Here is a 26859-nt window from a genome sequence, read left to right as displayed (position 1 = left end):
CAACCTATTCCAATGTTTCACACTTGTTGTAAGATATTTCTTCCTTATATCTAGTCTGAATCTACCTCTTTCAGTTTGAAAGCATTGTCCCTTGCCCTATCGCTACGGTCTGTTCTGAAAAGTCTGTCTCCATCTTTCTTATAAGTCTCCTTTAAGTATTGAAATGTTGTAAAAAGGTTTCCCTGGAGCCCTCTCTTCTCCAGGCTGAACAACCCCCAGCTCTCTCAGGCTTTCCTCAAAGGAGAGGTGTTTCATTCCTCTAATCATTTTTTTGTGGCCCTTCTCTAGCCCTGCTCAAACAGGTCCATGTCTTTCCTATGCTGAGGGCTCCATAGGAATCCAGGTAGGGCAGAGATGCAGGAATCCAGGTGGGGGTCTCACCAGAGCAGAGTAGAGGGGCAGAATCACCTCCCTTGACCTGCTGGCTGGTCGTGTCAGACCACCTCCCAGAGATCGGAGTTCCCCGTGTGACAATATTAACACTTGTCCTCCTGCTAACGCATGTGTAATTGATGAAAGCAGCGTAGAGAATATTGTGTAAGGGGGGAGAGGTAGGAGTATTTTTCATTTGAGGTCTGGTTTTCTACATTTCTTAGCATGCCGGAAAGTATCCATTCATCTGTCAGCCTGAACATTGATTCTGCATTTGTGAGCATTCGGTTCCTCTTGAGATCATTCATAACCATGTCACCTAAAGCATCCCATATATTCTGAGATTTGCATCAAGACCACCTCCTTTTCTGATGTGCAAGGATTATGTTTTTCCAGATTTGGTTTGGTTAATAATTGAGTGCTAACTCAGTGCAATTGTATGTTTTCTTTCCTGCTAATCTTTTCACTCCCCTGGCTTATGAAAGTACATTTTGCATCTACAGAAGGTTTAGTAGACTTTTGCCATTGAGTTGATTTCAGATGCTACCTTTCAAGTGCTTAAACATTGCTCAGATTATCTTTCTTTCCAATCTCTTATGTCTATGTATCAGATAATAATCACCTCTACAACACTGTGCTAGTCACTCCTTTCCACTTCAATCAATTTCTTCTAGAAGAATGTCTTTTTCTATCAGTCTTCTATCTCCTAGTCTACATGCATCATCTATTTTTCAGTCTCCTCTAAATACATGTATGTATATATTTAAATAAATGTATTTTCTCCATTACTCCTATCTTTGTAATATCTGGGTTAACTCATTAGTTTGCAGTGATAAATCTCTTTTCCTAGTGTTGCTTGAGTAATGCAAACTGATATGTAAATGAGAACAATGACTTTGGCTCACAGTTGCTTGTTAAAATCTTCTCATTAATACTCTTTTTTTCCATTCATTGGTTAAATTTTGACACCCTAACAATTCAAATGGGGCACGGAGTACTAATTATTTTTGTTGTTACATCATTTTTGAAACTGTTGCATTCATGCATATCAGAATTAATACTGCATGACTCAGGGGAATGGTTCTTCACAAAGGGTGAAATAATGCCATCGACAAAACCATTACTTTTTAGTCTGTAAATACTTATGTAAGTAGCAAATGAGTTATTAAAAATTACAGTTGATTAATGAATGATTGTCACATGTGAAAGCTAAGTTTTTTATCCTATTATTTGAAATAAAAAGCCTAATCAAGTCAAGAAACATAATTAGGATCTGCATAATAGATGCTATGCGAGCAAAGGGTCAACAGAGTTTCCATCAACCGGTTCCTCCAGGTGGGGGATTCCCGCGGGCTCTGTGCGGGGACCCAGGATGGGCGGCCGGGAACACGCGGGGGGAGCGGGTGGGGGGTGGATCTGCTGAGGGTCTGCGCCTGTTCATGGGAGAGAGAAAATGCACCAGGGACGGATTGAAAGGTCAAAGGACAGTTAAAAAAATGAGAGTAAAATGGGGGCTTCTAGGCGCCAAGTCCGTGTGGAAATTACACTTTGGGCAACAGTGAGATTGAGCGAAGGATTTGTGTTCCCGCTCCTTCTCGGTGTAACCGGGATGTGGGTGTTTTCGGGGGTTTTGGAAAGCTGGAGGTGAGCTGTCTCGAGGGAACGCCGCTGCAGCAGGCGGAGGAAGCAGCCGATTCAATGTGAATGATAGAGCAAGCTTCAACTTTATTGAAAGAAATCACCCCTTACATAAGCACTCTACAATAATCACGCACACTACTCACAAATCTGTTGGGTTCATGTAACAGGCTACATTATAATGTCCCAGCCCCTTGTGGCATCTCAGACATGTCACAACATCTTCCCTCTTCTGGCCTGCCTCCTTTCCCAAGGTTGTTTTTACCATCGAGGCCATTGTGTACCTCAGTTTCTCTCTTTGTTAACATAACAGTCCTTTGTTAGGCATAACTGTACCCTGGGTTTTTCCTCTGTTTACCTCAGGGGGCTGCAATCAGCTCCTGCAGAGACCCATGGCCTTGCTCTCTGCAAGCCGTTCTCCAACAATTCCCCCTTTTTCTTTTTGTGCAGGCTGCACAAGCATAAATTCACTAATATTTCTCATCATACAACTATATGCTATTTTAATAATTACTACAATCAATAGTACTATTCCTAGTCACCGCAATCCTTCTTGTAACAGACCTTGCAGCCATAGGGACAGACCAAACACAGATTGTAACCATTTGTCTCAAGGATTGACAACCACTTGTGTTTTTTGTAAACGTCGCTTCATCCACTGTAATTGGTTTTGAATTAACTGACTGCGGTCGGATAGATTAAAACAACACATCCCATCAAAATCTTTACATCCATGCCCCTGGGCAGGTAAAATAAAGTCTATGGCAGCTCGACTCTGTAATACAGCGCGCCTTAAACTGTCGAAGGTACCTTATCGAGTACAGAGCATCCCACATACTATCGAAGAGCAATCACATGAAAGCCAACAAACTAGGATTGGTTCTATACTACTGCCCACAAGCCTTCACGCCCTCTATGGTTGGTCCTGTTATGGTGTTCACACGTAGTTCTTCTGTTAGGCAAACATCTTATTTCCCACAGCCCAGCATCCTTATTTCTTTGCTACTCACGCAGTTTCTCATCCTCTCGGCCTTGCCGGTGTTCTTCCCAACAGCTACAGCCTGATGACAGTGACGCCACTCAGTCTGGATCACTCATGACATGTCCGCTGTTTCCCAGGCATTCCACAGATCCCCCTTTTTGTTTTTGAGTGATCCAGACCCCTTTTATTGTTCAGTCCATCGTCCTCATAAAACACTTCCACACACAGGTTAACACCATTAAAAGGATTACAATGACAATTTAAACTGTTATTCCATGTAAAAACAAATTAATTTTTAACCATCTAATAACTGGTAACCTTTTAGTCAAATCATTATTAAACCTTCTTCAAGATGTAAATTCATTGTATAAACATCACTACAAAACCTAGTGCTATTCACCGGTACTGCTGAAGGAGTCACATCTTGCCATCTCAGCCAGATTGTCTGATTATACCAACCATAATGACCAGTACAAATGCCATACCAAACAGGGCTGGGATGGGTCGGCAGCAGTTGCTAAGCCCAGGCAAAATGCCTGCTGTCCTGATTGATCTTTCCCTGCCACCTTGGCACAGCTCAGCAGTTTCTTATCTATCTTACGAGGCCTGTTCTTCACAAAGCTTAGCTGTTTGTCAGGAGCTGTGTGAGGCCGGTGCCTTCCAGCCCTCCCCTTTCTTTGTTTTGCTGCGGCACCTGCAAGGCTCGTTTGAGAGCTGCATCCATTAAGGGTTAGACAAACTTCAAAACACAGCATACTTAGAATAGTTCTAATTAAAAAGAGAAGACTAATTTCACTATCCATATTTAAGGGATATGACTAAATAGTACAAAAATAAACAGTAAGGAAAATACAGTACTAACATTCAGATCCGCAATCGCTGGGGAACCCTGGATGCAGCGAGAATTCAGAGTGCCCTTCCTCACAAACTGGAAACCCTACGCGATGCGTCCATCCGTAGGTGAGGCATCCAACGTCGCTGCAAGCAGGTCCGGCCTTTAAAGTAACAGGCCAAAATAACTGGCAACTTTCCTTGAGCGGAAACATCTGATCTCATCCTCCTGTTGGGTTCCACCTGGAGCCTGGCCAGCACTCCAGGGGGAAAACCAAGGGAGTTTCTAAATAAGGTTAAATACTTGAGCTCTTAATTCTTAATATTACTAAACAAAGAAAGTGGAATACACACATTCTTACAGCACCTTATCCTTATTAATAACTATATTTTATCTAAACTACATTTTGCACAAGTGACCAGTAAGCCTAGATATTTCATTAAGGAGTTAAAATTACTGTTAGCATTTTCTCTTAAAAGAATTGGCAACTGCAGTGTAGTTTGTCCTGTTGCAGTAGCAAACATTACTCAGACATTCTGCTTAAAAGATCAGTCGAAGAGACCGCAAACTGTCGGCACAGGGGCACCCACAGCACCCACAGCTGGATCCTGAGTGCTGGCTGCCTCTCACCCTCAGCTGTGGTTGCACACACCCTGTCGGTGACCATTGGAGATGAGACCTGTGCAGACACCAGCATCACCTCTTCCCCAGGGTATTAAAGGAACTGGTCCTTCCCAGTTACCCCTTTCTAGGGTTTTGTTAACACTTGAGCTTTGCTCTGGACTTCTTGTTGATCTGGTATCTGTGATGAGAAGTGACACAATACTGGTGACACCTGTAACACAGGGGAGATGTTTAAAAGGTTTGAAGAGATGGAGTCTGTCTGGTATTCAGGGCAAGTTGCAGTGATGTTTTTAGCTGGATGCTTTGATAAAGAAAACTGGTTTTGTATTGCTCTGACATTCTGGTGGAAAAAAAGCATGCGTTTTACAGCAGAGCAAATGGTTGACCTGGAGCCAAGCTCTCTCCCCCCTTTTGTTTTTGCAAAAGCACTTTCAAGGTTTAGCGTGTTCTTTCTACGATGGTTTGTCCCGTGGGGGAAAGCAGTGTACTTGTGATGCTTGTTAGCTATACGGTGAAGATCTTGTTTTGCTCTCTCTGTAAGTACTCTGGGTGATGTCAGTGAAGGATCTTTTCACAAAATATCAAAAAGGCTATGCAGATCATCATGAGTTAGGCCCACAACGGCTGTATCTAATTTATGGTTCCTAACTGTGTCTGTAAATCTTTTAAAGTCTTAATAACAGTTTTAAGTTGTTGCAGGACAATACACACAGGTGATTCGGTTCACAAGGTGAGTGTCAGGGTGGGTTTCAGGGTGGGTTGTGCTACAGTGGTGATTAAGACAAATTTGATCCAATTTGAGTTCCTCATTGAGTCATACAGTTATGACCCCAAAATGCAATAGGGGTTTTCCAATATAAATGGATGAATATTTGCTCCCCAATTTTCTGGCTCTCTTCCATGAATGAGATCCTTGCTTTAAATTGCTACAGCATGACACCAACCCTGAAAAGCATTTGAGGTACCAGGGCTAACAGCCAATCTGCTCACAGATATTATGGTCACATCTGCACCAGTATCTAAATGCCTGTCAGCTCGGCAGACTTTTTAGCTTTAACGAGAGTACATTTTACCAGAAGTTAACCTTGTGTTACTGTTTTTGTCCAAAAGTATTTAATGAGTACCTGCTGATCCAAATCCTGAGTAATTGCAGCTTCTTTAACAAAGTGAACATTTTTTTACTTTTTTTGTTACTGAACACAGGGGTACAGACCATAATATTGATTTTTCTCTTCATAATCAGCATCTACGACCCCTGGTAAAACAAACAACCCCTGTAAGGTTGCAGATGACCTTTTGACAATATTTTCATTAGGCAGATGGTTCAGCGGTGCACTCTCCCCGCAGAGTATGCACCTAAATTCAAGATAACAGTCAACACAGAATGACTGCCTCCCGTTAGAGGAGGTATTTCACCTGGAGCAGTTAGAGCGCTGAGCCCGAACCAACCGCCGCACCGATGCCCCAGCGGGCGGGCACTAGGACCCCGTCGTTCCTGGCCGGAGAACTCCGCGGCTCACACACACACACACTCACACGGGCACACAGAGGAGCTCCTGACACTCAGCACTCACAGCATGCAGTGACAGCTATTACCGATCCGAGGACTCCGATAAGAACATCTCCAGCCTGGGCCGCATCCCCCTGCCGCTTTTGGCGGGGTGCCGAGCGCGCGGTGCCGGGCTCAGCCGCAGGCGGCCGCTCCGCGGGGGGGTCGGGGAGGCCCCGGGCCGCCGCCGCCAGCTCCGAACGCCGAGCACGGAGATGTACACGCTCGGTTTTTCAGATAGAGCACTGTGCCGGCGGGAATGCCGGTTTTTCCTTACAAGCGTTAGCCAGTTTTTATGGGGCAATCGATATCCCTGAGCCATCGCCTCCAGTACAGCTGGGGTGGTCTGAGTTTTTGCAGCCCGTTCTTATTAATGCTTAAATCTTTAATAACAGAAAAATGCCGTTCTTCCCAACGTGGCTGATGACTCGGCTCATAGCTTACAGGAGTAAGAATTTTTCTTGCCATGTCCATATTCCCTTGCGCCAAAGTTTTTTCGCCTCACTTTTACCTTTTTTTTGGCCTCACTTTTATCTACAGATCATCCCCAATTAAGGGAGGACACAGACCAGACAGTTCAGATTCTTTTTCAGGATTTACAGCATCAGGGTCTAAAAGATTATCACACCGTTCTGCTTCTTCAAACAATAAATTTGGCTCTTTAAAGTGTCCCTTAGCCTTGCCAGACCAATCAGCGCTGCTAAGTTTTTTATCAGACTTACTCCCTGCTTTTCTAAAAAGCAAAAAGTTTTAGGACTACCTCTCATTCAAAATATTCCTGCCCGGGCGAAAATTCCTTAAATTCCTTAAAATGCTGGACCATGTAGCTTAACGACCTTCTTTAACATCCGATCAAGTAGCCAACGACCAGGTTTCTTAATTCCTTAATTCCTTGGCCTTTCCTGGGTAAGTCCCCTACTGCGGCCTTTCCGGGGTCGCCCTTCTCAGAGTGAACACCTGCAGCTGGCGCTGAGGAGGTGGCAGCGTTGCCTTCCTACTCCGAGTCCGTCCCGCAGCTTCCCGGGTTCCGTTCGGTGGAAAAGCAGGGTTCGGGTAACCCTGTTGGGTGCGCCACTTGCGGCGGGCGGAGGAAGCAAGCAGCCGATTCAGTGTGAATGATAGAGCAAGCTTCAACTTTATTGAAAGAAATCACCCCTTACATAAGCACTCTACAATAATCATGCACACTACTCACAAATCTGTTGGGTACATGTAACAGGCTACATTATAATGTCCCAGCCCCTTGTGGCATCTCAGACATGTCACAACATCTTCCCTCTTCTGGCCTGCCTCCTTTCCCAAGGTTGTTTTTACCATCAAGGCCATTGTGTACCTCAGTTTCTCTCTTTGTTAACATAACAGTCCTTTGTTAGGCATAACTGTACCCTGGGTTTTTCCTCTGTTTACCTCAGGTGGCTGTGACCAGCTCCTGCAGAGACCCATGGCCTTGCTCTCTGCAAGCCGTTCTCCAACACGCCGCTGTCAGACTCCCGGCGGTACCGGGCGTTCCCCTCCAGACCCCATCTGCCGAGGTTCCCGGAGATCCGGTTTGGAGTCAGACCTGGGATGGCTGTTAATCAAGGTAAGGGTACAACGGCTTGAGAAACAAGAATTAATGCCCTGGCTGCTGCTGGCTGTAAATAGGAAGGGAATGTGCAGAAGCGGCAGAGTTCTTTTTGTTGCAGGAGGAACCCCGGGCAGTGGTGCCAGGATCTCTGGCATCGTGTGTGTCTGGGATATACCCACGGTGAAGCGATGCTCCAGACCCTGGGTTTCTGCTCTTGATAACACGTGACCGCCTACACACGTACCCAGAGCAGCCAGGGGTTGTTTTTACGGTGGACGGAGCTTTTTGCATTGCTGGTGGATTTTGTATAGAATGCGTAAGTGCAGATCTGAACGGTTTTGCTTCAGAGACGAGAGCCTGGAGCCTTTGCTCTGAGTTGGCAGCGCTCTGATTTCTCGTGTCCCTGGGCAGACAGACCCTGGGGTTGAGAAGAGCCCTGCTGCTGTGTGGAGCTGCAGGAGGGCACACAGGGGGCAGGAATACAGTTTCAGTTGATGGCACTGGATTTACTTGTAAAGGTAAAACCCGAGGTTTTTCCCCATTAATGTTTTTTTTGTTTGCTTTTTTTTTTTTTTTGGTGTACTTAACCTATTTTCAAAACAAATTACTCGTGTTTGTAATATGTAGGTCTGCGTCCTACAGGTTGGCCTGTGTCAGATGCACACTTGAATCCGTAGCTAGTTACCCCTCACCACTGAGGGATGAACAGAAATTGCTCAGTCTGCAGCTGCTGAGAGAGCAGCAACCTTCACAGTGGTGTGAGCACCAAGGCACAAGCAGCACACGGCCCTGTGTCTTTATAGCTACGTCTGTGCTAGCCATAAACTGAAACAAAAAATTTGGAGATGGTAAAACCAGCTTCAAACTGCAAATAGTAAAAAGACTGAATAAAGCAGTGGATTAAAAAAGGGGAGTTGACTGGCAATTCTGAGGTCAGGTTGTTATGCCAGCTTCTGCATCTCAGGGGTTTGCACAGTGTTCTGCTGATTAAGGATACCAATTAAACTCAGACACCAGAGTGAAAAGAGCAGGCGTATTTTACTGGTGATAACAGTGTAATACAGAAAACATGCAGTAAGAAAAGGCAGAATAGTGCACCTAAAGCAGCAAACAGGAAAAAACAGGGTAATGCCTTAAATCATTCCTACACGAGAGAGAGAATGGAGATTAAGAAAGATCCATCCCCACGTGCACACGTTACCATCACCCAGACCCGCAGTCGCGGGGCAGCCCCGGTCACAGCGAGGGTTGGCAGAGCCTGTCCCGGCAAGGGGGAAATCCTACGCGGTGCCTCCGCCCGTAGGTGAGGCTGCCAAAGTCGCTGCGAGCGGGTCCAGCCTTATAGACCAGAGATCGACAGGCCAGAACAGCTGGCACCTCTGTTTTGAGCGGAAAATTTCTGGTTTCATCCTCCTGTTGGATTCCACCCAAAGCCTGGCCAGGGCTCAGGGGGGAAACCAAGGGAGTTTCTAACAAGGCCAGATACCTGGGTCCTCAGCCTTGAACAAGGCTGAACAAGGGCAGTTGGATACATTCTCTCCTCACTCCTGATTCTATTTTGTCTAAGCTGCATCTTTCACTAGCGAGTTTACGTACTCTGTTAATGATTACACACTAAACAGCTTCGGCTTGGGGCCTGTTGTTCAGGCTTCAGGACTTCAAAGCTTTAGCACTTTTTCCATCAGCATAAGTGCGCTGTTATAACTTAGTACAATACCTACTAGCACAGTGGCTTTCAGTTATAAAATATACAGGATTCGTCTATAGGTCAGCTCTGGCTTGGGCCAGTTGTCCAAGCCTTAGCACTTCACACAGTAAAAGGGAACAATTGGCATGGCTCTAATTGGGTCATTTAAGTTTCAATACTAATTCTCTCATCTTATGTAACAAATGTAATTGAATACATAAACGCACATTTTATAACACATTAGAAGGCTGTATTACAATTTCTTTATGACAGGGCTTTTCTGGCTGTCTTTAGCACTTGCAGTATTACTTGTTCAAGGGTCATTCAGGTTCATTTGCTGGTTTAAAACAAAGCGGAGTGAAAATCTGGAAAAGATACAATGCAATAAGATTATTTTTCCCCCCCAGATTGCTTAGCAGACTACTCTAGCTACCAGAGACGTGAAATACGTGGCCTAACTGAAACTTCAGGCGAAAGGTTTGTCGTCCTGTTGCGGGCACTGGCAGGCGCAGACACGCGCTGCTGCATCTCCCCCGCGAGACAGGTGGGTGCCGGTGGAAGCGCCGCAGTTTTACTGCCCCGGCTGTGGAGGGCAGCCGGCCTGTTGGGGCACAGCGCTGTGCTCTGCCCTCTCACACGCTGTGTTGGTGTCTCAAGAAAACAAGAATTTGGCCTAGAGAGCAGCGATGCTGTGTGTTGTGCTCTTGGCCCAGCACCGAGCTGGGTGGAGACCAGAGCTGTGACTTAAGGACAGACATAACCAGTTTGACTTAACGGAAACACTGACCCCATCTGGCATGCCAAATCAGATGGTGTGGTTGTTCCCTTTTCTTACATAAATTACAGTCCTGGGGGATAGATTCCGGCATTGGTTTCTGCCAGAGTGAGCCTTACTGCTGACAGTTTGTGTAGAATTGTTACCTGCTGATGTTCTCCTCATGCTTTGTACCACTCTGACAGTTTTGGCTCTGGATCAGAATCGGAACTTCAGAACCATTTTAAGAGGCATATTTTTATATTAATACATTTTTTTCACTTTTTAAAATTGGGGATATGGAATATTTGAGATCTAATTTAAATGATAGTTCCTTATTCACTATTCAGTGAGTTTAAATCATTTCCAAAGTAAATGAAACCAAAGCAAATTAAGGTCATTACAATTTTGTGTGAGACCATCCAATCAGGGGCTCAACCCAGATTAAGCGCATCACTTCCATAAGTAATCCAGAATGAATTTCCCAGTGTCCTTCCTTGTCCACACCAGCCCTTCGACTCAGTCAGTGACGCCGAGCTCTGAGGGCTGCCCAAGCCGGCAACCTGCCTGCACGGGCAGAACCGTCCTGCCAGGGGCCGTCACCGAGGGGGACGCACAGGAGGCAACGCTGCGCCGGCGCCGTAATGAAGTTCACGTGGGATGATGAAGGATACTTCGTGTGAGTGCTGGCACCCCAGGTTCCCCTCGAGATCCCTTTCCAGACCCAGAGGTGGCCTGCATAAAGACTTAAAAATTAAGCTAGAGAAGACAGAAATGCCTGTATACTAGCAGAATTCTTTGAAAATCGGGTGTTCTATTGGGAGAATTGTTCTGTAAATGAAAAGATAATTGAGAAGCCCTTCCCCTGCTCTAAGACATGAACATTTCTTTAATTAATTGTTCATGTCATGCTGTTTTATCCCGGCCTAAACAATGTTAAAAAGAAGGGAAGTTGCTGCTGTGGGGAAAAGATCTTTTTTTTTTTGACACACATTACTTTTCTTCCTCACTAGACAGTGGGAATACGGCCACTAACAGACCCGCCTGCGTCACTCTCCTGATCAGGGGGGATCTGATTGCCTGACAGGCCGGGCAGCCAGAAGTCTCTGGCTGCGATGCAGGTCTGTAACAATCCAACACAGGTTGGAGTAGGAGAGGTGTGCTTCCACGCACCCGTGTGACAGCGTGAGAAATAACTTCTCCCCAGAGACTCCTGCCTGCTGCTGCCCGTGGTGGTGCTGGTGCCATGCGGGGAGCCGGGAGCCCGAGCCCCGGGCTCAGGCGGGGCCGTGGAGCTCCCTGGGCAAGGCAGGGCCGCCCTGGTGCTGCCCCGCTGCTGCCCGGGGAGGTTGAGGGGCCCCGGGAGCTCTGTCCTGCCAGGGAAGTTGTGCTGTGCCCGCTGCAGGGGCTGCAGAGCCAGGGGCAGCGGCCGTGGCCCAAGGGGCGGGTGTCGCCGTGGGGCTCTGGCGCCTGTGACATCACAGAGGACAAGTCCCCGAGGGCGTCACCAGGGTGCCAGGTGGCAGCACCCGCTGCAGTCCGGCTCAGGCCAGCGGTGAGTGAGGGCGGCGGGGGGAAGGCTGGGCTGGATGAGGGCCGGGGCAGAAGCTCTGGCCCCCAAGGGGGGCTTCTACAGCCGGGGCGAGGGCGCAGCCGCTGCGGGGAGCGCCTGGGGCAGGGCAGGTGCTGCCCTCGGGGCTGGGCGCAGCGGTGCCGGGGCTGCCAGCCACGGCCAGTGCCCGGGGGCTGTGGGGAGATGTCCCTGTCCCTGCAGCGCTCACCACCCTGCGCCCCCTCTCCCAGCCATCCCCGGGCCCCTGCATATTCCCCTCTGCTGCCACCTCCCTCCCACCCAGCCCCACTGACCCCCTTCTCTCCCTCCTCCTCCAGACCATGGCTGTGGGCAGCACCCGCTGCCTCCTGATGGTGCTGAGCCTCCTCAACCACGTTCTTCAAGTGAACAGGCGGAATGACGCGGCCACGCAAGACATGCTGCAGCAGCGTAAGGAGCAGCAGCAGCAGGAGTCGGCCTGGTTCATGGAGCAGATGGAGCAGATGGAGCAGAGGAGCCAGGAGCTGTGCGACCTCACTCCGGAAGGCATGCTCCGCGCGGCCTGCTGGCACTGGGTGCTTTGGTCCTCTGCCGAAACCCTGCTCCTGCTCCTTGTGCTCTACTGGCTGCGCCGGCGGAGGAGCGCTGACTCCAACAGCCGCAGCCAGTGATGAAGCTCCAGAGGTGCCGAGGAGAAGAGAGAGGAGGATGACTCGGAGGGCAGAGCGGACCCCAGTGACACCTTGGGTGGAGACAAGCCTCAGGATAAGGTGGGGACCTCCGCTACATCTGCCAAGCCCTTCCCAAGAGCTTCTTTTCTGACGGGTTTTCTTTTCAGCCTTGGGATGGGACAGTGCCTGTGAACACCTGAGCACCCCCAAGAACAACATTGCCAACCGCCTGCTGCTCGTGCCCCTGAGACCACCCCTCGGGCACGTCTTCCACCAGAGGCGGGCACCGTGGAGGATCTGCCGGCGAGGCGCTGCTGCATCCCCGTGGAGCACCTGATGAACTATGTGCTGTGCTTCCTCTGCCCCGTGACGGGCTGAACACAAGCCGGGTCCCCGTTTCCCACGCAGCCTCTACATCTGCTCACTGTCGTGATGATCCTCCTGCTTGGAGGCGCAGGAGGGATTTACCCTATGTAAATACCCAATAAATAGGCTATAAATAAATTAATGCGCTCTGTGTGCTGATTTGTATACGTGTAGTGACCGATCAGAAGATTTTGCCATCTCTTGGGTGCCCGCTTAAGCTCCATCTTGACTAAGGGGAGGTTGTCCTGCAGGCCCCAAGCATCCGGCGGGAGGAGGGCGTGGTAAAAGGGGGTCAGGGGGATTTGGGAAATACCCAAATTGCCAAACCCCAAATTGCCAAATCCCCAGTGCTCCAGCTACTACTCACTGAGGGCAAGGCAGGAGCAGACCGCTTTGCACCCTGGCACTTGAGAGGAGCAGCTCCAGCTCTGCCATACATGCAGCATCGGGGCTCTCCTGTGGTACTTCGGTGCTTGAGAACAGGAGACGCTCCGGCCACCTGGAGCCAGACAGGATCCGACATCACGCACCATTAGAGCCTCGGGCACAAAAAGCATACAGCTGGCCCGGAGAACGCTTCTGACCGGTCATGCACCAGCCCCAAGTGCCGGCCCCTGTCGCCAGCGCAATAAAGTTGGCTGCTCACCCCATCCGCACCGGGAGATTCATTAAACGCCTCGGCACGTGTCAGAGCATCCGCTGCCTTGTAGTGACAGGTCACGAATCTGTAGTCTCGTGCGAGGTTTCCACCTGCCAACGCTTCCGTGTACTTCTTCCATCTGCTCTCGCCCTTACAAAACCAACAGCCGGTCTCTGGGTCTTTTGCTTTCTAGTCAATGATATTATTTTGTAGTTTAGGTCATCTGCACGTCTCTCTCTCCGTCCCTCTCTGGTTTGGATAGCTGAATAATGTAACGAACTGTTCAAGATTAACCACGTGCATATTCCTGTACTAAAAAAAAACGCAGGTGAGAAAGGCAGAAGCGTCTCACCAGGACACACGTAAAAATACAGCGGGGTTGGCAGTTTCAGCCCTGTTTGGCGGTGCTGGTTGCTGTAGCCCTGGGCTAGCTCAGTGCTTCCAGCTCCAACATGCTGCACAGGCTGAGTTTCTTGCCGGGTTCTGCCCATGTGTGGTTGGCCGCAGTGTAGCTCCGTTCCTTACCCGATTCATCTGCTTTGGGAAGATTTTGAACTGTTGCACAGGCAGGACTGAGCAGGGAAGGTGTCTGGCTTTGGGCTCTTGCACGATTTCATCAATCCAATGACACTGACTACTCTTTGGCTTATCCCTGTTGTTCAGTCCAGGCACATCAGCCTCCGAGAAGGCTTAGCCTACCTTGGCACCCATTTGTTTTCCTAGAATTGTCATGCAGCCTATTGAACATGTTTGCATGTCCAGAAATGCGCTTCTTCGTGTTTCTACTATGGGCTAAGGCCACAGACAGAGTTCTTAGCTATTTTAAATGGGAAGGAAATCACCGAGTTCTTGGTTCTATGCAGGACAGTTTCTTCTTGTCAGAGAAGAGAGGACCAGCTGGCAGGAGGCTGACCTGATGCTGTTCCCAAGGTGGCCAGGTTGCCTGAGAGCAAACTCCACTTGAAGAAAGGACAACTCGACTTTGCAAAGAAGATCAGTTTGCTTCGATTAGTGGTTCTCCAAAGAAATTCTGATTCATGGTGATGAGTTTTTCTCCACATTAAAGCCTCTTCATGAGTAACGGGGTATCCTGGGTAGAAGCCCCAGACTCCTCCAAGGAAGATATCCAGGATTATTTGTCCCTGAATGGACACTCTCTTCTCTGGGATTTGTCAAAGATTCCTCCCAGACATGTCCCAGACTGTCCTGAGCTCTGCTGCAGGGACCTGAGATCCCATTTAGCAGCCTTTGACTCTTCCAAGGATGCCACCTGAAAGATTTTTTACCTCCTGGGGAAAGCTCACCTCCAGCATCCACCCAGATCTTCTGCCAGGCATCTCCTGCTCTCTTTTCTCCTTTGATTAGGGGTCATCAGATCACAGGTAGCAGCCTCTGACACCTCCAAAGTGAGACACCCGTGATGTGCTGTCTCCTGGAAAGAAAGATTTTTGCTCAAACTTCCACCCAAGATGCCTCCCAGCATATCCTGGAGTCTTTTCACCCCTGATTTAGGGAGGCTTCATCCTGAGTAGCAGCCCCAGACTTCTCCAAAGAAGACAGACAGAGGTTTTTCTCCCTCAGAGGACACTCTCTTCTCTGGAATCTGCCCAAGATTCCTCCCAGACATATCCCACACTGTCCTGAGCCCTGCTGCAGGGAACTGAGGTCCCAGGTAGCAGCCCCAGACCCCTCCAGGGATGCCACCTGAAATATTTTTTACCTTCTGGGGAAAGCTCACCTTCAACATCCACCCAGGCCTACTGACAGGCATCTCCTGCTCTCTTCTCTCCTTTCTTTTTAGGGTCGTCAGACCCCAGGTACTTGCCCCTGAGAATTGCAAAGGGAGACACCCAAGACATGTTTTCTCCTGTAAAGAAAGATTTTTGCTCAAACGTCCACCCAAGGTTCCTCCCAGGCATATCCTGGAGTCTTTTCACCCCTCATTTAGGGAGGCTTAATCCTGGGTAGCAGCCCCAGAGTCCTCCAAGGAAGAAACCCACAGGTTTTTCCTCCCTCAAAGGACACTCTCTTCTCTGGGATCTGCCCAGGATTCCTCTCAGACATATCCCACAATGTCCTGAGCTCTGCTGCAGGGACCCGAGATCCCATTTAGCAGCCTTTGACTCTTCCAAGGATGCCACCTGAAAGATTTTTTACCTCCTGGGGAAAGCTCACCTCCAGCATCCACCCAGATCTTCTGCCAGGCATCTCCTGCTCTCTTCTCTCCTTCGATTTAGGGCCATCAGATCACAGGTAGCAGCCTCTAACACCTCCAAAGTGACACACCAGTGATGTGCTGTACCCTGTAAAGAAAGACTTTTGCTCAACCATCCACCCAAGGTTCCTCCCAGGCATATCCTGGAGTCTATTCACCCCTACTTTAGGGAGGCCTAACCCTGGGTAGCAGCCCCAGACTTCTCCAAGGAAGATACACAGAGGTTTTTTTCTCCCTCAAAGGACACTCTCTTCTCTGGGATCTGCCCAAGATTCCTCCCAGACATCTCCCAGACTGTCCTGAGTCCTGCTGCGCGGACCTGAGTTCCAAGGTAGCAGACGTAGACTCTTCCACGGAAGTCACCAGAATTATCTTTTATTTGTACAGCCATTTCCCGGGTGTTCGGTACATCTATAAGTTAATACCAGATGTTAAGGAAATAACCCTGGTGTCTTTGTTTTCTAGTCCTGTCGCCAAAATATGCTGCTGTTCCTTCCTGCCACTCACTTGATAACTTGTCACATAATTCCTCACTAGAGGGGAACATAAATAATTTGCTTTCTTGGAGAAATACTTCTCGCACACATCACTACCTCCTTACTGGTACCACGATTCAATGGTGAAATAGTGAACATCAGGGTTACGGGGAGATCTCTACAAGAACACGTTGTCTGGTAGTTTTCTTGACAAGTTTTTCACACTTTCAGCTCCAAGACTCCCCTTTCCACACCAGCAAAGGTAGTGACCCCAAGCAGAGACCCTCTCCCCAGCCTCACACTCCTCACCTCTCTCTGAACCCCGTCCTCCTGCAGAAGCTGCACTCTCAGGGCACTGAACTCAAAGGCACACTGGATCCTGCTCTACTGGCAGAGGAGGGCTGCCTGGGGGGTTTCCCCTCCAGACTGAACTGTGTCCTCCCACGTCCCCTGCCCTCTGCTGCTAAGGCACAGGCAGGAGGGGAGGCCTCACCCTGACAGCCCGGCAGGCGCTGACCCCGGGGCCACACAGGGAGGTGCCCCACACGTCCCCTTGCCCCGAACCCCCAGCTTCCCCCCACGCCACCCCCTCTGCCACACACAGCCCCAGCTTCCCCCGCCCCACGGCGCCTCCCCCCAGAGCTGTCACACACAAACAACTGCCCCAGCTTCCCCCGCCACGCACAGGGACCCTCGGAGCTGCCCCTGCACATCCCCACTGTCACACGCAGGCAGCCCCCACAGCTCCGCCCAGCCAGCCCCCCCACACCACCCCGGGGGGGTCTCCGCAGCTCCCCCCGTCAGAGGCGCGGCCTCAGCGCCGCCCCCAACCAGACCTCACCGTTACACACCGGCAGCCCCACAGCTACACCCTCCTCACCCACAAGAGGCCCCACGTCACCCGCGTCCCGACCCCTGTCACGCACGGGTGCCCCCACATCCCCCCAGCCCTGACCCCACACCCCGGCGGCCCCACGGCTCTCCCTCGGACCCCCCGGCCCTGTGCAGGCCCCAGGCCCCAGGCGGTGCCGGGCGGGGGGCAGCCACAGTACCTGCCGCAGGGGCTCCGCAGAGGTGAGGAGACACCCCCTTGCCCTCAGGCGGCGCAGGGGCTCCCCTTTCTCCAGCCGGGAGCAGGCGGGGGGCGCCCGGCAGCCGCGGCCCCCACACGCCTCAGAGCCCAGGGCCGCGCCGCGCGGGGGGAGGCGGCGCCTGATGCCGTGGCGGCAGGCAGGGGGCGGGGCAGGCGGGGGCGGCGCTCGGGCGGGAAGGGCCGCCCCGGGCAGACCTGGCCTCCCCGCGCGCTGTGCCGGGGCAGACCCGGCTGCCGGGGGACCGGGCCGTGGCGGCGGCGGCCCCCCCACCCCGGGCACGGGTTGGCGTCCTCCGGGAGACGGCGGCGCCGGGCGCCTTCTGCCGGCTCCGGGCACGGGTCCCAGGACGCCGCTGGGTCCTAAAGGCTCCCGCCGGCGGCAGAGCCGCTGCTGGCGGAAAGCGGGGGGGGTGCGGCCGGTGTCGTCGAGAATCACGTGGCAGGAGCGCGGGCGGAACCAACAAAATAGCACACACCCACCCCGAGAGAAAACCTGAACCCTTCCCGCGAAACCAACAGCTGAAGCCGGGGAGGGAGACAAGCAGAGCCAGAGGGAACCCCGAAACGCCCACCGCCCCCCCACATCCCCCCGCTCCCACCGCCCCCATACCCCACTCCCCCATGTTTTGAGCGCCCCCCGCATTTTGGGTGCCCCTGATCGGCGGAAAAAAGACTCTACAACTCGAATCGAGTTACGCAGCCGGGGTGTTTACTCCGGCGCCGGGGTGCAAGGGGATCTCTCCACAAAGCTTGCACCCCCACCGCACACTCCACCCAAACTCGCCGAGTGTGGATACCCATATTCACGGGCCAGCAGCGGCAGCGGGGCCAGGCGGGGCCCCGCGTCCCTGGGGGGCGGCGGGGGGTCAGGGGCAGCCCCCAGGGAGCCCCCCCACACCTGCCCCCACAAATCCCCACACAAACCCCCAGAGGGACGTTTCGCGGCCCCACAGAGACACCCCCTTGGAAGCGCTGATGAGCAGAGACCGGGCTTCTGCTTGTTGGCCCAGACTTTGGGCACAGCTGCCTGTGTGTCAGCCAACAGCACTTTCAGATTTGGCCATCGAGATCAAACTCAGCTGGGCTTTCTGTGGTATGCTAGGTCATGAGCAAAGCCTGGGCACTGCCCCGGAGGGGCCTGCGTTGACATTTTAAATGGCAGAAAGATGCTTTCTGTATACAAGTGTCCTTGCAACCCATTTTCTGTACTCAGGGGTAGGGATCTTGAGAGGCTTCTTACGGGAATAACTCTCAGTGGGCGTCAGGAGCAACAAATGCATTTCTCTCTGTATTCACAGCTCACAGCTCAGTGAAGGAGATGCTGGAGTCCAGCCTGTTTGAAGCTCAGCAGCACTCATCTCAGCTGGCGATCACCAGGAGTCCGCTTGAAATCCAACTTCACACCGTCAGGCAGGCCAAGGAGGTGATACAAGGTGAGAGCCTCCTGTTTCTGGGGATCCCCTGCCTAGGGAAGGTGGTATAAAAATAGCTCTGTGTCCGCAGGGCTTCTGAGGAGCGAAGGAGATGGAGGCAGATCTCTCCTGCACTGAAGTTCAGATGGCTCAAGGTCAGGGAAGTCAGAACCGTTGTCTGTGTAGACTCTGAATCTTGCCGTTTGTCCTGTTTGCAGGGGAAGTGAAGTGCTTTCAGTGTGAGCTGGAAGCAGAGCGATCTCTGATGAGGCAGGAATGGGAAAACGTGGCGCAGCAGCTCTTGCAGACGGAGCAGCAGTGTAACGGTTCCCTCAAACTGCGGCAAACTGAGCATGAGGTGGAAATAAACGAGCTCCTGCAAGACCTGGTAGGAAACAATATGCTTCTGAATTCTTCAAGCAAGCTCTGTGGGCTGGCTTTAGAGGAGTAACAACCTGAGGGTGTGGAATGGCAGCAACATCTGTCACAGGTCACACCTTGCTGGGCCAGGCAGATAATCCTAACACCAACCCTAACCCCTGACCAAAACACCTAACCCTAACCTCTAACCCCTACTCCCTACCCCCAACCCCTACCCTGTAACCCTAACCCCTACCCTATCCCCTAAACCCAACCCCTAACACCTATCGCCAGCTGCTATCCTTCTATCCCTAACCCCGAACCCGTAACACTAACCGCAGCCCCTAACCCCAACTCCTACCCCTAATCCCTCATCCCAACACCTCACCCCTAACCCATAACTCTTACCCCTAACGAATAATGCCAACACCTCACCCCTAGCCCCTCACCCCTACCCCTCAACCTCTACCCCAACACCCAACCCCTGACCTGAATCCCTAATGCTTAACCCTGACCCCTAACCCCTACCCCCTAACGCCAGCTCCTAACCCCTACCCCCCAAGCCCCTACCTCCTCCCCCAAACCCATACCCCCTAACACCTAACCCCTCACACGTAATGCCTAATGCCAATGCCTAACTCTGACCCCTACCCCCAGTCTCCTAACCCTGGCCCCAGTCCCCTTGCCTCTATCCCCTACCTCCTCCCCCCAACCCCTCACGCATAATGCCTAATGCCAACACCTAACTCTGACCCCTCACCCCAACCCCTAATGCTAACGCCTAACCCCGACCCCTAACTATAACCCCTAACTCCTAACCCTAACCCCTACCTTCTAACCCTCAGCCCTTACCTCAACCCCATCCCCCAATCATTATCCCCAGCCTCCTAACCCATATCCCCTAACCCCAACCCTTGATCCCATCCTCCTACCCCTAACCCCCAATCCTTAACCCTAATCTCCTAACCTTAACCCCCAACCCTTAACCCCAATGTCCTAACCTTAACCCATAACACCTAACCCCAACCCCTAACCCTTACTGACAGCTCCTAATCTCCCCTAATCCCAGCCTCCTAACCCTATCCCTTAACCCCAACCCATAAACCCTATCTCTAACCCTAATCCCCTAGCCCTAACCCCTAACGCCAACCCCTAACTCCAACCTGCTAACCCCGATCTCTAACCCTTACCCCTAACCCCAACCTACTTCCCCTAACCCTTAACCCTATCCCTAACCCCTACCTTCTAACCCTCACCCCTTAGCCCAACCCCTAACCTCCATCCCCAACCATTATCCCCAACCTCTTAACCCTAGCCCCTAACCCCTATGCCCTAACCCCAAACCTCCTAACCTTAACCCCTAACCCTAACACCTAATGCCAACCCCTAACCCCTACCGACACCTCCTAACCTCCAACCCATAGCCCCTATCTCTAACCCTAATTCCCTAACCCCAACCCGTAACCCCTACTGCCAGCTCCTAACCTCCTACCCCTCCCTAGCCCTTAACCCTAACCTCTACCGCCAGCTCCTAACCTCCTACACCAACCTGTAACCCCAACACCTACCCCCAGCCCCTAACCTCCTACCCCAACCCCTATCCCCTCTTCCCCCTAACCCCAACCCCTAATCCCCAACCCTAACCCTCGTACTTGAAGGCACGTGAAGACCCAAGGGACTCTGCCAGGACAGCAAAAGCAGCCACACGTTCAGTGTAGGCCTAAGGTGACTTTAGCTGGAGGTTGGGAGCTCCCCACCCAAAGCTTGGCAGGAGAGGGGTAGGATCTTACCAGGCTGCTGTCTGCCATGAAGCGGACTCCTCACATTGCTGCCAACTGCAGTCACGGGAACTTTCTTCCTTTCTTTCTGTCCTTTCACCGTCGTCAGAGCTGTTATCTCTGGGCTTGAAGCATGGGGCACAGGCCCCTTGTTCCTGGTACTTCAGTTTGTGGCCTGTCTTGTGACAACTGGGGCATCAGGGTACCGGTCTCTTTTTCACCCTGCAGTCCCTCTACATCTTTCCACTGATGGAAAGGGATGTGAGCTTTGAAAATAGACTCTAAGGATAGAGAGAAATCCTGAGGAGACAGGTGCTAGGAAACAGGCGGCCATCGGAGAGAGGAAGGTAACATCTCCTTTTCATAATGGTTGGACTCAATGATCCTAAAGGTCTTTCCAAACTAAATGGTTCTATGATTCTTCCACCTGCTGACCTCCCTTTTAAGTTCCTTGACAGGACGTGATTTATGGAGAGCACAAAGCCATTGTTGTGCACTGTTGAAGTGGGGGGTTGTGGGAGGGATGAAGCTTCACATTTGTTCTGAGGAGCGTGGCTGGGACTTCACCTTGAAGTCTGTTCCTCCACTCATCAGGCAAGCGAGCGGGAGGGGCATCATTCAGAGCTGCAGGAGATAGTGGAGAAATGGGGAAAAGAGAAGGCGGAGACAGCAGGGGAGCACGAGAAGAAGCTGTGTGATATGAAGCAGAAAGTTGCGGCCACGCGAGCTCAACAAGAGGAAGAACAAACCAGAGTTGAAAATGCCAAGCAAGAGGTAAAGACTGTGAAAGGAGAATTTGTGTAGCTGTTTTGCAAGGCTAGAGCCATGGGAGATGTCTGGATGTCGGTCTGTGTGGAGCATGCCCTACATGCTTTCTGCATTGAATTTGGTGAGGTGAAAGGCAAGCAGGGTTCTCTTTGGGACTAGGAATGAGACCTGTCAGAGGAAGCCGGGCAGAAGCATCACTTTCAGTTGAGATTTCTGTTCTGCTATTGTGCTGGGTTTTTTAAGACTTGGAGTACCTTCGCAGTTCTCTTAACAGCCCTCTTTTGATCTTTACTGATACATGCTTATAACCTGAACTCCGTTAAAGACCAGACTGAGTTTGTAGGACTGAATGCCTGTGAGGATGGGGTTTTTGTTTGGGGGGGTAAAGAGGGACATGGCAGGATTGTTGACAAAAGAAAAATTTTGAGGACGACTGAAATATTTCTGAGCAGTAAAACAGGGGTGTCTTCTGGGCTGTTTTAAGTCACTTGCTGGTAAGCTATTTTGTGCCCAGATCTCCTGTGCACCCTGTCACACAGTGAGAGTCCTCCTTGTGTCCCCCCCAAAGTCCTCTTCACGGAGTCTGCCTGGGGACAGCAGTACCCCCAGCTGTGTCTGCAGGGATCGAAATGCCAGGGCAGTGCTCAGAGATGTCAGCGTGTCCCTGTAGTGTCAGTACATTACCAAAGCCTAACGAATACCTTAAAAATGAAGTCATTTTCACCAAACCCCACGTGGAATACATGAGTTGTCTGAAGGAGCTGCTGGCTTCAGCCCTCTGGCAGCCCCCTGCATTTTCTCTGCTGCTAACTAGGTGTAGAAGTCACTATTGAAAGACAAACAGGCCACAGCAGAAGATGAGGGATACCCTCACCAGCAAGGGGAGACATCTGAGAAGTGCCACACATTGTCCTGTTAGGTATTGGATGTTTCTTGGAGGTTCGGTCACAGAGGGACTCTGTCTGGACCATGTTTATACTGCCAGTGGCAGAGAAGGGCCTGGGAGAGCAGCAACACAGCGCTTTGAGAGCGCGTCAGCCCACCGGTGTTGGAGCCTTGGCACACAAATTTTGTGTGGGAAGTTTAAACCTGTCCTCTCTTTGTTTCTGTGCAGGTCCTGCCAGAAAAGGAGCGTGAGAAGAGTGCTTTATTAGAGACACTGCTTCAGACTCAGGGAGAGCGAAGAGAAGCCAACCAGCAGCTGGAGCAGCTCAGGCGGGAGGTGAAAGAGCAGCGCGAGGACGGGCAGGTAAGTCTGACTGGTCGGGCGGGTTGAAGGAACAGGCCGTTGGCAACTGGACGTGAGCTGAGAGTGGCTGAGAGAAGCAGGTAACAGAGTGAAGGGCAGTAACAAGGACATAAAGCCTAAGTGCTGTGAGCGAGGAGGCAGGGACTGCTGCAGGCACGGAAAGCACAGAGCCTGATGATCTCCAGAGATCAGCGACAGGAAGGGAGTGTTCCAGTGGAAGCAGAGCTGGGTAGAAAAGCAGAAGTGGCTGAATGAATGGGACTTTGGGACAGAAAGAAGAAAAAGCTGAACGTGCTGGCAGGTCCCAGTAGTTTGCTCTCCATTTGTGTCTGCAGAACATCACAGAAGAACTGCAAGCAGAGCTGCAGGAAACTCAGAGTAAGATGCAGGCAGTGGAGAAGAGGCACAAGGAAGAAATCAAACCCATGAAAGAGGAAATTACTGTCCTCCTTCAGCAGAGGGATGCTCTACAAAACCAGGTGAGTGAAACAGCAATAGCTGCTGCAGTCATCAACCAGGTGGTCTCTGCCCAGGGCAGAGCAGCCGGCGATGGGGTCAGTCCCTCTGGCTGCCATCACCTTGTGGTCTCCGTCTCAGCTGGGCTGATGGAGACTGACCAGCCAGCTGCTGCCCTGGACAGATGGGCTGCTCTTTTTGTCCGTTTGCCAGCACTCCTCAGAAGGGATTTCTGCTGGCCTGTTACTGCTAGCCTTGTTATTTAAGGTGCTTTTTCAGAGGAACATGGTGACCCACTTAGATTTTTAAACAAGCCAGCTGTATCCGTCGTGAGTCTGGTGCTTTCATGAAAGGGTGAAATTTAAGGTTGTACTTTCCCTTTCCTCACAGTATATGATATGGCTGATGTGGCTGACAGTGGCAAGCTGTAGTCTTTGACTGCTCTGTTGTGTTTTACTTGAGGTGGAAGAGTTGACATCTCAACTAGCAGCCTCTGAAGAGTCCCAGCAAGTGATTGGCTGCAAAGCTCAGCAAGATCTGAGTGAGGCACAGGAACTGTCAAGGCAGAAGGTGCTGGAGGTTGTCACCTCCAGAAGATCCTGGAGGAGAAGAGGAGTCAGTGGGAGAAGGTAGAACATCAGAACAAGGTGTTGCAAGGGTGTCTGGAGGGATCATTAAAATGACCAGTATCACAGACGTTGTGGAGACACCACAGACCACCGTAAGAGCAGAAGAATATTGTTTATATCAGTAGTTGTTTTTTAGTTTAATTTTTCCAGTTGCATCCTTCTGAATAAGTAGGACACCTGGGAGTTCCCCCTCCTGGACGCCGGGGTCCCCCACAGCATCCTCTGTCCCCCGCAGCCTGTGGGCCCGGCGGTTCAGCCTTCTGAGCAACCGGGTGACACGGCTGGACGGGGATGGGGACGGTGACACCAACCCCCTGCGCCCCTCCAGCTGCTGCTGGCTGCCTGCGCTGGCACACTTGGAGGGGGGGGCCCTCTGCCACCCTGATGTCCCCTCCTGTCCCCGTCCCTGTCCCCATCCAGTCCCTGTCCCCATATCCCTGTCCTCATCCCGTCCCTGTTCTTGTCACCATTTCTTCTCTGTCCTGGTCCTTGTCCACATCCCTGTCCTTGTCCCCATTCCTGGTGGTTTTAACCCACAAACCATTTATTTCCTGGGGGGGGCCTGGTCCTGCCCTGCAGGGGACCAGGACACCTGTGGACACCTGTTCCCCTCCCCAGGGCAGTGGCTGTCCCAGCTGGGTGCTTGCTGAGTTGGGCAATAAAATCCCTTCTTTGTCCCCCTTTTGTCCTTCCATGTGTTTCATGTGTGTCCCAAGTGTCCGTCCCCCCCCCCCATGTCCCTGGTGTCCCCAGTGTCCCCAACGAGGCTGACAGCTTCATAGGAGCCTTTTATTGGGGAGCAGGGATGTCTGGTCCCCCTCAATTCTTCTTGGGCCTGGAGACCTGAGCCAACACCCACAGAGAGTAGCAGGTGCCTGTTGGGATAGGGGGGTTCAGGGACACCCTGCCCCCCACAAGGGACCCTGCCCCCTGGGACCTGTCGTGGATGAAAGTATTGACACGGTAATGATTTAGTAAGAAATCTGGATTTATTTATAACTAACAGCCATTTATCATTACAAAATAATTCAGAAATGTTGAAAGAAAGAAAAGCGACTTATTTGCAGATTCTACAGTGACAAGATGCACCCTAACTTACTTAATGGTACCTTAATATATACATATACATGCAGCTACACAAAATGGACAAGCACATGCACAGAGGCAAAAGTATTTGGATCCAGTAGAATGGAGCACGTACCCACACCCCAATAAACAGAGAAAGAACGGGTGAAAGAGAAGCGAGCTCAAAGAAAAATTTCCCTCCTCTCGAGTTTAGAGCAAATACCCCCAATGCCTCGGCATTCCTCAGCGGGCGATAACTGGGACTCGAGCGGGTGGACTTCACCCGGCCTTCCCTCAACTCTGGCAGCAGAAACACCGTAAGAGTTTTGGTACCCGAGAGGCTCCCAGCTCAGGGGAGATGCTGGTCACAGGCTGCTGCCATCCAGGAGAGCTCAAAGGGTCTCCCTGGTGGTTGCAGTTTATAGGGTGCGAGATAATTGACTTTTGTCAGATCCCTCCTGGTGCCTTCCAGCAAGAACTTGATGAATGTGCAGTTCTGTAATTGTTCCATCTGACCCCCTCCCAGGCACAGGTGTGCCAGGCCTTTAGGAGCTGATGGGCCGTTTTAACTGTTTCTGAGCAATCGGGAGGGCAGGAGCCAGGCACTTCATCGTTATCAGTCCTTATCTCCAGGGATGGGGGTACAGCTCGGGGGAGGGGGCTGGAATCACACCCAGCACCAAGCAGCCCAACAAGGAGGGGTGGGGGGGGTAGAGTTGCATTACTACACCATCAAATTGACACAATGCTTTCAATTTGTCTAAATAACTCCTTGGATCTGACTTATTCTCATGGCTGGCTTTTCCAGCATTCAGTATCCAGTTAGTAAGGCAGAAAGATGGATGTAGGGGGCCTCATCCTCAGTGGTGCACAGTGACAAAGGTTCCGCTTTGGCACAGGACAATTCTCTGACAACTGATTCACGGAAAAAAAGACTCTACAACTCGAATAGAGTTATACAGCAGGGATATGTTTACTCCGGTGCCGGGGTGCAAGGGGATCTCTCCACAAAGCTTGTACCCCCACCGCACATTTTACCAAAAAATTATTGAGTGTGGATATCCATATTCATTGGGTTACATAACACAAACATACATATGCATGAGTAGGGCCGGGTTAGCATCATGTTTCTCCTAGAATCACAGAATCATCTAGGTTGGAAAGGACCCTGGAGATCATCTAGTCCAGCCGTTCTCCTAGCACGGTTCCCACCTACAGCATATCCTTAAGCTCCAAATCGACCCTACTCTTGAACACCTCCAGGGATGGGGACTCCACCACCTCCCTGGGCAGCCCATTCCAACGCCTCACAACCCCTTCTGGAAAGCAATGCTTCCTAATATCCAGTCTGAACTTTCCCTGGAGCAACTTGAGGCCATTCCCTCTTGTCCTGTCGCTTTCTACTAGCTAAAGAGGCTCAGGCCCAGCTCTCTGCAGCTTCCTTTCAGGGAGTTGTAGAGGGTGATGAGGTCTCCCCTCAGCCCCCTCTTCTCCAGGCTAAACACCCCCAGTTCCCTCCGCCGCTCCTCACAGGACATGTGTTCCAGACCCTGCACCAGCTTTGTAGCCCTTCTCCGGACATGTTCGAGTAACTCTGTGTCCTTTTTGTAGTGAGGGGCCCAAAACTGAACCCAGGAATCGAGGTGCGGCCTCACCAGTGCCAAGTACAGGGGTCAGATCCCTTCCCTGTCCCTGCTGGCCACGCTATTGCTGACACAAGACAGGATGCCATTGGCCTTCTTGGCCCCCTGGGCACACTGCTGGCTCCTGTTCATCGGGCTGTCAGTCAACCCCCCCAGGTCCCTCTCTGACTGGCAGCTCTCCAGCCACTCCCCCCCAAGCCTGTAGCCCTGCTGGGGGTTGTTGTGGCCCAAGGGCAGCCCCCGGCATTTGCCCTTATTGAAGCTCATGCAGCTGGCCTCGGCCCATGGCTCCAGCCTGTCCAGGTCTCTCTGCAGAGCCTCCCCACCCTCGAGCAGATCAACACTCCCGCCCAACTGGGTGTCATCTGCAAACTGACTGAGGGTGCACTCGATCCCCTCGTCCAGATCATCAATAAAGATGTTAAACAGGAGTGGCCCCAAAACCGAGCCCCGGGGGACACCACTCGTGACCGGCCGCCAG

The 26859-nt window shown here is 51.5% G+C and overlaps 1 protein-coding gene and 1 long non-coding RNA gene across 10 annotated transcripts; one reads left to right on the top strand and one right to left on the bottom strand.

Moving 5' to 3' along the window:
• Positions 1 to 8583: 8583 nt before the first annotated feature.
• Positions 8584 to 17112, bottom strand: LOC141955033 (uncharacterized). 6 transcript variants are annotated; one of them, XR_012632325.1, is made up of 6 exons: positions 16978 to 17112; positions 15410 to 15537; positions 14973 to 15101; positions 13241 to 14666; positions 12962 to 13093; positions 8584 to 10740 (listed from the first exon to the last, which is right to left on the bottom strand). It is a non-coding gene; the product is annotated as an uncharacterized LOC141955033 (long non-coding RNA). The 6 variants fall into 6 exon arrangements; XR_012632322.1 differs by adding an exon at positions 15769 to 15860 and having other exon boundaries at positions 12962 to 14666; positions 16978 to 17095; XR_012632323.1 differs by lacking the exon at positions 16978 to 17112 and adding exons at positions 15769 to 15860; positions 16235 to 16472 and having other exon boundaries at positions 12962 to 14666.
• Positions 17113 to 17130: 18 nt separating this feature from the next.
• Positions 17131 to 23741, top strand: LOC141955032 (centrosome-associated protein CEP250-like). Of its 4 annotated transcripts, none has more exons than XM_074895092.1 (7): positions 17131 to 17300; positions 18317 to 18451; positions 18649 to 18818; positions 21163 to 21342; positions 22451 to 22585; positions 22921 to 23064; positions 23504 to 23741. In XM_074895092.1, exons 1-7 carry the CDS (start codon positions 17141 to 17143, stop codon positions 23672 to 23674), a joined length of 1095 nt encoding a protein of 364 aa, XP_074751193.1. In that variant the 5' UTR covers positions 17131 to 17140; the 3' UTR covers positions 23675 to 23741. The 4 variants fall into 4 exon arrangements, with proteins under 4 accessions (XP_074751193.1, XP_074751196.1, XP_074751194.1 ...); XM_074895093.1 differs by having other exon boundaries at positions 17163 to 18111; XM_074895094.1 differs by lacking the exon at positions 17131 to 17300 and adding an exon at positions 17996 to 18233.
• The last annotated feature ends 3118 nt before the right edge of the window (positions 23742 to 26859 follow it).

Source organism: Athene noctua, unplaced genomic scaffold (assembly GCF_965140245.1).
Source record: "Athene noctua unplaced genomic scaffold, bAthNoc1.hap1.1 HAP1_HAP1_scaffold_84, whole genome shotgun sequence".
NCBI lineage: Eukaryota > Metazoa > Chordata > Aves > Strigiformes > Strigidae > Athene > Athene noctua.
Note: the sequence above shows the minus strand (reverse complement) of the source record. Positions and strands in the feature narration are given on the sequence as shown.